The sequence below is a fragment of the Populus trichocarpa genome, chromosome 11 (genome assembly GCF_000002775.5).
Source record: "Populus trichocarpa isolate Nisqually-1 chromosome 11, P.trichocarpa_v4.1, whole genome shotgun sequence".
Lineage (NCBI taxonomy): Eukaryota > Viridiplantae > Streptophyta > Magnoliopsida > Malpighiales > Salicaceae > Populus > Populus trichocarpa.
Genome location: NC_037295.2, coordinates 15,027,120 through 15,041,486, shown reverse-complemented (window position 1 = coordinate 15,041,486; position 14,367 = coordinate 15,027,120). Strand labels below are relative to the sequence as shown.

General features: G+C 36.0%; 1 protein-coding gene across 1 annotated transcript; it reads right to left on the bottom strand.

Annotated features, from left to right (window-relative positions):
* Nucleotides 1–1,878: 1,878 nt before the first annotated feature.
* On the bottom strand, nt 1,879–11,363 carry LOC7462333 (probable serine/threonine-protein kinase At1g54610). Its single transcript, XM_024581216.2, has 8 exons — nt 10,112–11,363; nt 7,402–7,686; nt 6,908–7,225; nt 5,827–6,054; nt 4,342–4,442; nt 3,697–3,811; nt 2,545–3,021; nt 1,879–2,340 (listed from the first exon to the last, which is right to left on the bottom strand). Exons 1-8 carry the CDS (start codon nt 10,520–10,522, stop codon nt 2,134–2,136), a joined length of 2,142 nt encoding a protein of 713 aa, XP_024436984.1. The 5' UTR covers nt 10,523–11,363; the 3' UTR covers nt 1,879–2,133.
* Nucleotides 11,364–14,367: the final 3,004 nt, after the last annotated feature.

Genomic DNA, 14,367 nt, shown 5'->3' with positions numbered 1-14,367 from the left:
TATTATCAAGTGGTTTGGTGTGTGCATGAAATATGATTAAAAACCCTATATAGTTTTTTAATCTTATTACATCACTAGATTTTTATCCCACTTTTGTTTAACAGATACTGGTCATACATTCAACAATGCATCCATAGTTTTGTATTTGTTTGTGAAAACGAAGGAGATATTTGAGCAGTCTGTGTGGACCACTGGTCCACCATACCAGATAAAGAGCACATTAATATATTGTGTGAAGAACGTAAACCATTGAATGTGAACTCTTGGAAGACGATGGCCACCATGAAAATCAAATCAGCTTTGGGTTACTAAAGGTCCAACTCAAGATTTTGTGATTTTTGATAAGATTCCCAGTAGATACACAGAAACCTTCTTGCATTTCATCAAGAAATACTTCAGAGAGATCGGGAGGAACATTAATCAGTGGCTTCCGAGGCTTCACTATGGGCGAAGGAGCCCTGGTTATACTCAACTCATAACCCATGTAGTCTATTCATACCGTGTAGTTTTCTCCATTGTTGAGCATCAACTCTTGGAAAGACCAATCAGTCTTGCTAAGTTTGCTCTTTGTCTTGACGTCAGACCTCTACACGGCTTCCCTGGCCGCCAAAAGTGAGAATGGGTTCATGTCAACACCAACATGATTGCCATTAATATCATATTGAATCCTTGATTTTGAAAACATCGAATTAAACGTCTAAAACTTTGTTGCTGGGGTTACCATCATTGGTGTTGTTCAGATCAAGAAAACAAGATGCCTTTTGAAAAGAAGCATCTACAATCATAGTTATAAGAATCAGTACCACCCATAACATGATACAAGACCGGATCGCAAGTTAAAACGGGTCAAAAACCATTGTTCAACTCAAATTTATTATTAATGAAATAACATCGTTTAAAAAACACTTAAATAATATCTTTTAAAACAAAATATTAAAAAAAAATCATTGATCAGGTCTTACTCGGGTTTTGTTCAGGTTATCCGAGTGATGAATCGTCAGTCAAGCCACCTAGTTAGACAGAGTCAAGTCTACATGCAGTTCAAAAACAAATCCAATCCAAGTTAGATTATCAGATCACTAGATCTACCTGCCAAGCCAGGTTTGATAATTATGCCTTCAATACCAACAAAAGGCATGAGAAAGGAGACAAGACCATGACCAGGGTGAGAATTGAACGAGGTGATTAAGAAAGTGAAAGAGGACGAGAAAGGCAGAAGCTTTGAGGAGTTTGGGTATCTTGTGGAAAACTGAGAGTGGTAGAGGACTCTACCAGTGAAACATGTGGTGTTTCTAGTGAGGTAAAGAGAACCAGATTGTAGCTCTTCAGTGCCAAAAAGTATCAAATCTGAAGAACAGAGGCTGTTAAATGTATGTGAACTCAACTGCAGATTTAAATTGGAGAAGGGAGCTTGTTAAGAATAGTAGCACTTGGAGGAGCGTTCTCATTTTGCAGACTAAGAACTGAGCTTCAAGAACTTTGTTTTGGAACTTTTAGATGCAACTTATAGTGTCACCATCTTGTTTTGGAAGTACAATAATGTATTCAGCAGCTTCTTGAAGGAGGGTCGGCGTTGAAATTTCAAGTTGTTACCCTTTAGAACTCGGACATTTCCAAGGCCAATATGAGAGCGTCATCGACCATAGGCTACTTCGCAGGAGAGAGTGGGTGGCCGTGTGGTCAGCTGTGAAGAAATTCGGAACAGGGAGGAGAATATCATTTCTAAGCCTGTGATAGATGAGAAGCGACCCTTTAGCAAGGACTAAGGATTTATAATAGAATCTTGAGAATGGTGGATGCAACATTTCTCTCTTGAACACCGTAGAACAATTGCACATCATCCAGATACTCTACATCTTATGGCTGATACAGATGCTCTACAAGAATGGCCAATAATTTAGAAATTGCAGTAATAGTGGAAAGTAAATACACAAGATCAATTGCAGAGAGGGGAGAGATTTATCAGTAAGCTATAATCTTATAGCTAAAATGGCCACTAGCTATCTTTCTAAGAACATATACAAAAACCGAACCCCAGCCACGGTTATTAACTCATATTTCACAGATGGAAAGCACCAGTCAAGCTACTCTGTAGTGATCTTCCCAGCAATACTTTCTCATTTGGGGCTTACCTCATCGACCTGAAACAAATAATGAATTGGTTGATATTTGGTTGCTTTCAGCCTGGACTTTTCTAACCTTTTCCTTGTCAAGACGTGCTCGTCTAACAGCTTCCTGGATCTGGCGATCATGATCCTTCAGCATCTGATCCACGTTCCCTGATGGAACTATCAATGGACCAGAATAGTGAATTTTGTGACCCTTTGACCCATAGCCAAGCTGGATTCAAATTAACATGAATCGTGAATCAGCAACCACAAAAAAAAGTCATAAACAATATGCATGACAAGACACAGGCCAAAAGGAAGCAGCAAGGTGGATAGAAAATTGGTATCAGTCCCCAAGCATTCAGAAGGAAACTTTTAGCAAAATATACACAAAAAAGGAAAATAAAGAAAACTGAAAAGTGTTTTGAAAACTTACAAGGACTGGATCTTTACTGCTATTTCTTCCATCTTCCTTTTGATGGAAACCTGCAACACCCTGCGACGGATGCCTTGGATCCTGTTGGGTGAAGGATTCTGAGGTTTCTTTGAAGGATCCTGGAAACCTTGCCATTAGTTTTGGAACTTCTGGTTGTGCTAGGCCAGACCTTTCGTTGCGATCTTCAGACAATAAACTCCTCCGTGCTGCCACTAAGCTTGAAATTGTTGACAAGTCAGCCCCAGTGGAAATCTTAGGAGCATCATCAGGGTTCCTGCTGGCCTTAGCCCATGCAGCACGGTGAGACAATGGCCCAGAATGGGAAGCTCTCTTATGCTGATGCCCCTGAGGATCCATGTTTGATTCTGCAGCTTGAGATGGTCTAGGTGGATCGATTGGAAAGCCAGAAGCAACTTCTTCTGGATGGGGATTAAACTTCTCACTCCGGCTCTTGGAATTTGACTGACCATGTCTTTTCTGTAGTTAGAGGGCAATCCATTAATATAAATTTCAAAAGCAAAATCAAATCAAATCAAATTAAATGGAGTACCAAAAAAAAAAGGGAATCAGCAGTGAAAAGAGATCATTCATGAAAATGGAGCAACAAGAAACAATCAGTTATTAGGTGATAATGCTTAAATGAGTCTGGAGCATCTCAAAAGGAGAGAAGTCAGAAGTTGTTCAGTAAAAGAAAGTATGAAATGCTGCTTTCATGGCATGAGGAAGAGGAGAGAGGGAGAGAGAACAAAAGGGAGAATCAATAAAAGATGTCATGTCTCATAAAGTGCCTTTTGTACAAAGCTGTTATGTGAGGTGAAGAATATCAATTTCCATGTGATCAGAATGGAGAGATGGCACATTACTTTATACTTCATTGTTCTGAGAAGAGTGCAGTAAGAAGAGTTTTAAGACTTGGTGTTATGCCTGACTTGTTTACTAGCTTTTTGTAGGATTATAACAGAGTTAACTTGAAAAAAAAAAAACCTTCCCTCTTCCGACCTATCTTTCCGCCACTTGGCTATCCTCAGAGGTTCACCATGTGGCCCAGCATGCCTACTAACAACCTCCTAATCGCAATCCTTCCCCAATCAAATATATATACACATGCAAAAATGTGTCTTGAGAGAGAAACAGGTGTCTTATAGAAATCACCTGCATTGATAAAACTAGCTCAGCATTGGCATCAGGTGCCGGGACAGCACGAGATTCCCGCCGTCCTCTTCTTTCCATGTCAGATTTCTGGCCCTTGCTTCCTGCTGCTCCTTGTCTGTTAACATGAAAATAAAAATGAGATTGTTAGCAAATTACACCACATTTATAAGTCAAAGATGTCATCAATGATAGAAGGGTAACGGACAGATTGGTGGATCAATAAGAAACCCACAATAAGCAATATGAGCCAGGGCGTGGTGGCCAATGTAGTTTCTGTTGCTATAAAAGCTCCATTCCTACTGCTACTACTAGAACAAGGGGATTACTTAATAAAGCACCAGGTTGGTCACTCTTCGAACTGGTAAAGCTCTAGAACCAGCACCAGTGATTAGATAGCAACATAAAATTACATTAATAAACATTGCATTCATCTGATGCAGGAGCTTCAGTTCTTAAGGCCTTCTAGACAGGTAAGGGCACACAACTTGTATATTTCCAACACTGCCATGATATAGCTAACATGGCCAAAAAGGAAGTCTTTTAAAGCCTTTTTCTGGGCCTTTTCCAGCATCCTTACAACTAAAGATTAAATGAGCAACTAATGGTAGAACTGTAAAACAAATTCTGTTCTTTTACAATGTTTACCTCCTAGCTTCTTCATCTCGCATTTTTGCATCAAATTCTTTGCTAGGAGGATACTTGGGAAAGCTTGAAGGATCACATGGAAGCGGCTTGGTTATAAAGAACTGTAAAACAAAACTAAACAAATCAAATACTAACAAACAAAAAGAAGCGAGAAAAATGTAAAATAGAACTATAAATGTTAGTGCAACCTTAGCCAACCATAAAGATCATACTCAACTTGCGTACTTGTTTACTTTTAAAAAAAAAGTACAATAAAGACTTGCTATCCAATGTTCTGAACCAATATGTTGCATCATATGGATGGTGTTTTCCCAAAATTGTGTGAAGATTACAAAATAAATTAGCTATGCAGCTAAAAAACTGTAATATCAAGTAAGAAACTCAAGAAAATAAGATCTGTTAACCGAGCTACATCAAAAAGGTTGACAAATAGCATTGTGAAAAGAAAACATGAAAAGAAGAACATGCACTCTTGTATATGATGCCATTATTTTTTCAACTGACCAAGTTATTGATGCGGAACCCACCAGTTATATAGAAGGAAGATAGGGAAATGAAGTATGATTCTCTTTTAATTGATCACAGAAAAGAAAAAACTCATCAAGCACCAACTAAAATTCAACTTTGTTCATGGTTGACAAAATTTTACAAACTAAATGTGATACAGCAAAATATAGAAAGTGCATAGGAGTCAAACTGTGGGAATCTTAGAATGAGAACAAGGGGCAGGAATTAAAATCCTGAAAGCAACACATCATCCAGTGACTGGTCATTGAAGAAAACTCAACTCAGTACAGTTGCAGGATTGCAACGACAAACTGTCATGCAACAGAAACAGAGTCACCATTGAGAAAAATGGCCTTCGATGCTTCTAGGAAGAAACAAAGATGTGACCTCCAAGTACAGTGACGAAGGCATCAAAGGATTTTGTGCAAAAGATTGGTAGAGTTGATTAGTTGAGGGTCAATACAATGATTAGCACAATCTAAAACACATATGATGTAACTTTAGAGTTGTTAGAATCGTCGAGTACTATAGTGTCTTTACTGATGGCACCAAGTGAACTTGAATGTTTAACATGATTTAACTTCATCCAACAACACAGAATCACATGAATTGGAAATAAAACAGACTTCAGTCTCCAAATATATTTCAGCGATAACAATAACAGAAATCCTAGACAGAATTATTAGAAGGTTAAATTACAAATGAAAGGAATATTAGATAAAAAGATTTGGAGCACATGTACTACCATGTGCATCAATATAGATCTTCTAACTGAAGCCAATACATTACAGAATAAAAAACAAATATCAACTAGACCATAAAGTTGCATATGGGGAAGCATTTGCAAACAAATTGAGTCACTTTACACGCTAACATCAACCTTCATCTCAACCCTTCTCCCCCCATCCAAAAAACACACACTAATCCCCCAGAGAAAAAAGGAAAGTTTGGGAAATATAGTTCATGGATGCTTAATACCTCACTCCTCAGTGCAGAAGCTGCAGACCCACGATCTGCAGGATCAATGGAGAGCAGGGTCTCCATAAGAGCTAATGCCGGAGGAGGGAATTCCTTAAATGTATCTGCAACACAGCGTCTATAAGGCTGCTGAGGCTTAAAGATAGTTGCATGAGGCAACTTTGATTTTCTCCAATAATCTTCAGAAGGTGAGCCACACAGCTTGAAAATTTTATGCAGCTGCTCCACCTACAAGGCAGAGGCACACAAATTGATCATCAATATTTTATGTAGCTATACTAATGTCATTTATAAAACTTACATAGACAATAAGATAGCAGAATAAGGATGCAGCATCTCAAGATAATTATTCACTCTTTCAATATTTTCTTTTCTTTTTGTTAAATCCTTTTTTCTTTTTCTTGTTATACGATCTTTGCAAAAGGATAAAAGGGAATTCCAACAAATCTGCGATGTCATGTCTCTTTTTTTTGTGGTCTCTTTAAAATAAAATTTTAACAGATTGAAACAAGGCTAATCAATAAAACTCTATTCTTACTCATATTGAATAATCCCCTCATTGTTTCCTTTAAACAAATTTATAGAGAAAACAAGATACCTTCCGAGGTTAAAGCATTCATTAAGACAATGGTTCCCTACGACCAATACCCATAACTTGTCAGAGCCAAGAACTCACAAGGTATTATCAACTCGTGTTTGCGTTATGTGTTTTAGTAATGAAAAGTGCAAGACCTTGTTTCTTGCATTGCCCAACGGCTTGCAATACATGTGATTGAGTTTCTAAATGATGAAGAGAATTAGGAAGTTCTGTCTAGGGTGGAGAAGATGTTGATGATCCATTTAGTGGATTTTTTTGCAGACAGGATGTAATTCAGCAATCTTCAAAGTAATATCCACTTGACAATTATCATGGGATGAAAATTTGTTTCTGGCAAATAATTAGTTCAAAATTGTACTCAGAATCATGGCCCATGAAAAGCAATCTGCATTGCAGCATTTTATCACATTTAAGAGAAACAATCTGTTTGGAGGAAAACCTGAAAGACAAATTTTTCTCTCAGGAATAGAAAAGGAAAGGTACCTCAGTTCTCCCAGGCATAATAGGCTTGCCTGCATACAATTCAGCAAGTATGCAACCTGTACTCCACAAATCAACAGCTGTCCCATAGTAGGTAGCTCCAAGTAGAAGCTCAGGAGGACGATACCAAAGAGTCACAACACGACTTGTCAGTGGCTGAACATGAGCAGGATCATAAAAACTCGCTAGTCCAAAGTCTGCAATTTTTAAGATACCATTGTTGTCAATTAATAGGTTGGACCCCTTTATATCACGGTGCAGAACACCACGGCTGTGACAGTGATCAAGTCCTCGTAAAAGTTGTTGCATGTAACATTTCACCTGCCAGCATATACATATTAGACCATAACATCCAAAGCATGGTCATGTACGATTGACAATTTACACACATGTATGATCTTAGACAATAAGAAGCATGTAAAACTTGCACATGTATCATGGAAAAATGCAAACATACATTAAATAAGAATCTGTTGGAACAAAATTGCCATAATTACCTGGGCTTCTGTAAACTTCAGACCAGGGTGTGCGGCTAGCCCAGCCAAATCATGCTCCATGTATTCAAACACAAGGTACAAGCTGCAAGACATCCTTGATGTAACTAGACCTTCTAACTTTATTACATTAGGATGGTCAAGCCTACGCAAAATGTGAATTTCCCTGGCCATGAAGCGAACGCTCTCAGGTTCCAGGTTATCAAATCTTACTTTCTTCAAAGCAACAATCTTCTTTTGATCAAGGTCACGGGCCCTATAAACATTACTGTAGGTTCCCTGGCCAATCTGCATTAACATAGAAATCATCAAATGAGGGAACCAATACCAGCGAGCAGGTAATCTCAGTCCAAAGAGGACACCAGCAGATAAAAAGAAAAGGGAGGGAGAGAACCATTCTACGAGCACTTCTAAGTTGTAAGAACTGGATAGAATGATCTGCTGTTGTCACCAACACAAAATTATAGAAGAAAACGTGCAAATTGAAGTCCATGGTGTCCAAACAAGAAATGCACAACAGCAAACCTGGCCACTTGCCCTACCTTAAAGAGTAAGAAGGTAGAGGGGGCAGGATACAAATTTAAACATTTAGACAAGCGGAGTCATGCAAATTACTTCATCCATCAAGACTAGATGTTTGAACAAGTTCCGCCAAATTAACCAAAACAGAATACCAGAAGTGCAGAGCGGGAAACCCCAGATATTTCAGCTGTTAACATGCATCCACTTCTTAAATTATGCTGTAAAATTAACAAAGCATTTTCAACTACAAGTTATATGCTGTCCGTCAATATGAAAGCCTCAGCACACTAAAGCTAATTGATTGGCAGCTTATCAAAACTGGACCCACTTTATATTCATTGTGCTTATTTGGAAGGATAATTACCTCAACATTATCATGAGTATTCCACTAAGTATAGTGAAAACAATGGCACATCTCTATGAATGAATGTCACTTCTCGAATACTCCCCAATACTCAATAGCTTTTAAATTCTCAGAATCACCTCTTACAGTTTCTCAACACTCTTGGACTCAAAGAAGGATAATTCCACTTTTCTGATATCACAATCTAGCCAAATAAAAAAATTCTAGCTGTAAGAAAATCATTCAAACCTTTAAGCATCACTAATTCCTATTGTCAAAGCAAGTTGCCGCAGACAATCCTATAACTACCAATGTCAACTTTCTAATGTCTAGTCTGGATCATGCTTTTTTATATGACACGACTTAAGCTCTCACTTATAATTGAAATCATCATGGTGGACTAATATGATACAGCTAGCGAAGGTCGCTAACGATTTGGTTTTGCAGCAAATCTGAGTTTTTGTTCTCCCTTGTAAATGGAGTTGTGGCAACTCTTGTTGTTCGGTGTGTGTGTGTGTGTGCGCTCGCGCGCATGGAATTTGGGGCTTTGCAGGTTAGAATTCGAGGTGGATTCTGCTATAATGGCAGCAACTCTAACTACGACGTATAGGAAAATATCATTGTGGTGGATCGTTTGAGTTGAGACAGTATATTAATACACAACAAGATGTTCGTATTGGCCAAAACTTTTCCCAAGGAAAATACGTGTTGATTGACTAGCTAATCTTGCCATCTTGGAGCTATAGTCAGGCATGCGATAACGGGTGACTCTGAGTAGTCAGGTGTGAGTCTACCACAACTAAATGAGGATCTGCCCAAGACAAATTATGTTGATGGCTTGACAAATGCATTTATGGACCAGTGGAACAGGTGTAAACCCAAGAGGGGGTTTGGTCGTGTCGGATCAAAATAACAGCTCAAAAAAGCCATAACTTTTGATCCGATTGTTGGATCACGCTTTAATTTTTTTAAGGAGTCTCTAGATGCCATTTCCCATATAGTAGCCATTGCATCACTATATCTTCGAACCTTTAGATATCAAAAAATTTTGCTGAGGCCCTTGGTTTTGGCAGTTTTTGTGATTTCTCTAGTTATTTTTTAATTTTATGCTTCTTTACTTTGAAATTTTGGATTTTAACTCTTTCATATTCATATTGTCTCAAACCTCCCAAAACTCAACAGTTCGCAGGCCTCCTAGATCCAACTAAACTGAACTTCTAACTAACATTTATTAAGAAGTTATCAAGTTCAAAGAATCATCATTAACCGCATGATTCATGACTCCTATGTGTGTTAATATGAGCACTGTAGAACTTGTATGCATGTTATTAATGAGTCTTCATGCATTTTTCACCACCTTGTTTATTTATAAATATAAATAACAAGCAAACACACGGAAAAATCTCAGGGTAATGTCACCTAATACCCAAAAAAAAAGGAATAGTTCCATAGATTTTCTTACTGATTTCATGCTAAAGCTATAAAATTTGACAACACAAGATATATCCAATGCAAGCAAACATGAAAAATGCTAAAAAATGTAGAAGCACAAACAGGTTCTCGTTCTAATTAGCAACTGTCAAATTGTTCATTACACTATCCCCAATCGAAGTGTCATAAGGATGTCCTTCAACCATTCAGTTTGAATTGCTAAATTTTGAAAATCATAAACTGGATCTTGTTTGTAATGAAGCTGCGCTTACAAAAATACATCTCAGAATTGGACTCGGGGATTTTTTTGATAAAGTTAGTTTAAAAAAATTGATCCTCAGTAATTGAAAGACATGTATTTGAATGGGGAAAAAAATGAGATTTAACAACACAAAAAGAATGAAGAAAAGGGCATACCTTATCTAGCTTCTCAAATGAATCTGCACGCCGTGGCAACCAACCTTTGATTGCTTCTCCAGCTACAGCAGCTAGCCAGGAAGGCCACCCTGCTGCAACCTGCTCCCCTTCAGTAGCTTTCGGTATGCTGCCCATCCCTGGGTGGTGAACAACAGCATACTCTGACTTGTCCCTCTTCCTCTCAACGTGCTCGCCCCCATGCACTCTAAGAGATCCATTCACTTGCTTATCAATCAACATTGTCCTACCATCATTACCATCACATCGATCTTTCGCTCTATATGCTTCCTCCCTCCTTGAAGAGGTGGCCCTTGATACCCTCAAGTCAGACGACGCCTTACTTGAGAGCCTCTCCCTTGGACTCTCTTTGCTATCCTCAATTGCAGAGGGTTTACAGCAAAGGCAACCCATTATGCACCTAAACCACCTCCAAAAACGCCCTCCTCCTTTAGAATCAATAATTACCCTTCAAAATCCTCATCTTTACACTTCTATCCTCTTCTTCGATTCCCATTTTCATACAATTAAATAATACTTGCCTAGAAAATAAGCATTTAGAATAAATAACGTAACATCCACCCCAAAATGAACATAAGCAATAACTGGTCAAGATAGAAACTTTACACTATCTTAACTCTGCCTCAATGACTGCTCTTTTGCAATGAAACTTCCATTTTCTTATCAAATCCACCGACTTCTAGTCCAAAAAAGAAGAAGAAGAAGAAGAAGAAATGAAACAGACTTTCTCCACCAACCAAACTAAAAGTTTTACCGAAAAATGTAAAAACCAACAACCACCACCACCTTCACTCCAACAACAAATTAAGAATCACAACCTAAAAACTAAATACCTTGAAAATGCCATGCCTGGTCTTTTCAGCTCTCAAGCCAGGTGATTCAAAACCCTAAACAAACTCACAGTTTCACTACAAAGCAAACCCTAAGAACCCAAATTTCATTAAAAAAATCTGAAATATGTAAAGAACTGGAAACACTTCAAAATAAAGCATGCACCTCGAAAATGGAAAGTAAAATAGGAATAAACACAATTGTGAGATGAGAATTGAAAACCCTAGAGAGAGAGAGAGAGAGAGATCTGAGGCACCGAGATTTGATTGAGAGAGGGAGAGTGGAGTAAGTGTGGAGAAGATGAGAAAAAATAAATTGAAAACGAAAATAAATGTGTAATAAAATAAATAAATGTGAAAGTTATTATTATTATTATTGTAAATTTAATTAATGTCACGGCGCGTAAGAACAGACAGGCTTTTTGAGAAGACAAGACTGAGGACTGAAGTGAAGACCCCGATGCGTAAAGACATTCTCGTTTTTGTGTCTTCTGCTTTTGCCACGCGCTCTGTTTCTGTGGAAAGCCCGTTTTCCTTAATTTCCCTTTTTAAAAAGATATTTCCATTTTTTTCTAACAGTATCAAATATTTCTTTCCTCTGAATGTGGTCTGAATTATCCATATCTTAACAAGTGTTTCGACGAATTATTTTTAATCTTTTAAGATTTATAAGAATATATGAAAAATAAACTCATTTATCATTTTCTGATGCCTTATTTCATTAAATATTTTTGCTATCAATATTCCATATCCATACATGATTGCATAAAATAACAAAAAAGAAAAGAATTTAATAACAAGAGAAGAAGAATTAAAAAAAAAAAATTAACTTCAATGAAACGTTTATGTGCATCCACGTAACATTATATTTATGGTAGTGCACAATCAATCAATGTGACAGCATCTTAATTATAGGTTATTAAGTGTATATTTATTTTTGTATTTTAAAAATATGTTTAATAAAATTTAAAAAAATATTTTTTTACTTCAAATAAATATTTTAATGCATTTTCAAGTAAAAAACACTTTAAAAAACAACAATTGCCACACTTCAATACCTTTAAGCGTGTGTTTAAATGGGAGATGTGGTTGTTTTTTCAATGAAAAGCATGTATTTTTTATTTTTATAAAATGTAGTCTGTGTTTTAAAATAATCGTGTCTTTAAAAAAACCTTATTATATCTCTCATCCAAAAACACCTTATCTTAATATAAAATTGCGGCAAAAACACTGAAAGATTTATTTTTTTATTTATAATTAAATGTTTTATGTTTTTTATATAAAAAATATATATATATATATATAAAAAAATCCCCACCGCCCTGGGAACAACAAGGCCTACAAGCTGTACTGGAACTCGTTAATAAATGATGTTAGGTGAGGGAACGGCCATCCAATTCACTCTCACACGTACAAACTTTGTGCAACAATTTGATGGCCCCACTCAAAATAATTACCCTTTTTATTATATTAATCTTAGTAAGTTGAATAATCATGTGGGTATTGAATGATTTTTGTTTTTGGTAATGCTGATTTTAATGGTACATCCATCATGATCATCTATCGATTTTATTAAGTGGGTCCCTGTGGTTGACATTTTTCTTCGGGTGATTTGAGATTTTTTTTGACTTCAGTGAGTCATCAATGTGGGCGGCGGGTTTTAACCAGCCAGCCCAGCACCGATGAGAAAATGGTGCGACGCTGTGATTTGGAGATGCCTTCTGACATTAATTTATTAAAACACTCAGCGCCGGTTTAGCGATCACTAATTTAGTTTTGATTTTGGTTTTTAAGTGTTTGGTAATGGTTTAAAAGCTATTATCGTACTCCTTTCCATGGGTTATTTTTACAAGTTATAATCTATGATTTTCCGAAACATACAATCATAGCTAAGAGTTGCAATTTTCCTAAACATGCCATGAATAAAACACTATTTACTTGTTTTGTATTTTTTTTATTTAGTTTATTCTTTAAATTTTATTATTTGGTTTAGAAATTAAGCTTCATATTTTTTTTTCCAATTTTATTTGTGTTGTGTTATATATTGATTTCAAGGATTTAATTTTTTTCCTCGATTTCAATTTTTATTCTTGATTTATTTTTTTATTCTTGATTTCAACCATCATCATTGAATATGCTAAAAACTAAACTTCATAGTTTTTTATTTGTTTTTTGTGAAGTTATTTTTGTCTCATGGTCTAGGTCGCTGGTTTAACAGGTTAGTCACATGTGACTTGAGTTGTGTTTTTTTAATTGATTTTTTTATTTCATTCTTCAACATTAATTTGGTTGGAAAATGGTCTTTGTAATTTTTTTATTTGATTTTTATAGGATTATCTCGATCTCATGACCTGCATTACGAGGTTGATAGGTTGACTCGGGTAGTTTCTTTATCTTTTTTTAATTTAATATTTTTTAATATTATCTTTCAATATTTGATTGATTAAGAATTGATTTTCATAATTTATTTTGATTTACTTTATATAGGGTTATCATGGTCTCATGACTTAAATTATAGATTTAACAATTTAACTTGGATTAATCCAATATATCATCGTCTTAATATTTAAAAAGATATCATATAATATATCACCGTGTTAATATTTTAAAAAATATTATTGAATAGACATTATATTTTGAATTAATAATTATTTTTTATTAGAAAATATGCTAATTACCTTTGGGTGGTTTTTTACATTAAAAAAACTAATCTGACCTGTAGTATATCACAGGTCAATGATCGAGTCTCCAGCTAGAATCTGTGGCATAAACTGGAATGTATTTTTTTTTTTTAGTTTAACGTGGGTGTCCGGGCCAGCTTACGCGCACCTCGACTAATCCCACGGGCCCTGAAGTTAACGACCATGTAAGCCTCCAGTGACCATCATATGAGCAACCACATGGTTTGAACCTGAGATCACAGAGAAAACAAACTTCTTAATCCCAAATTTTTATTACTAGTCCACCACCTAGATGATTATCTGGAAAGTATTTACATTGCTCGCAGCTGGATTATCAGTGATCACAAAATTTTGTCAACTAGATCGATAAAGTGGTAGTTAGAGGGTTGGACTCCTGTTTCTATCAGAAAATGACCGTCATCAGGCTTGTCCCCCACTGTATAATCACCGGGCTCTTCACACGCAAGTGCGTGTTTGTAACTGTAGAAAGATGTTTTTTAAAATAATTTATTTTTAAAATATATTTAAAATATTTATTTATTTATTTAATTTTTAAAATTAATAATTAAATATTATTTAAAAATATTAAAAGATATCAATTTAATATTTTTTTAAATAAAAAATACTTTTAAAAAATATTTTAAAAAGTGCTCAGCAAAGAACGGATATTTACCCCCACCCCAAATGTTATCCGATTCTTTATAGAATATCAAACAAATAAAGTTCC

What these genes read in the sequence shown, in the direction of transcription:
- LOC7462333 (XM_024581216.2), bottom strand. Translation starts at nt 10,522, where the DNA reads ATGGGTTGCCTTTGCTGTAAACCCTCTGCAATTGAGGATAGCAAAGAG. An exon ending in CTTCTGCACTGAGGAGTGAG is followed by an intron (nt 4,443 to 5,826) that starts GTATTAAGCATC and finishes TTTGTTTTACAG; the next exon opens with TTCTTTATAACCAAGCCGCT. An exon ending in CGAGATGAAGAAGCTAGGAG is followed by an intron (nt 3,812 to 4,341) that starts GTAAACATTGTA and finishes TCATGTTAACAG; the next exon opens with ACAAGGAGCAGCAGGAAGCA.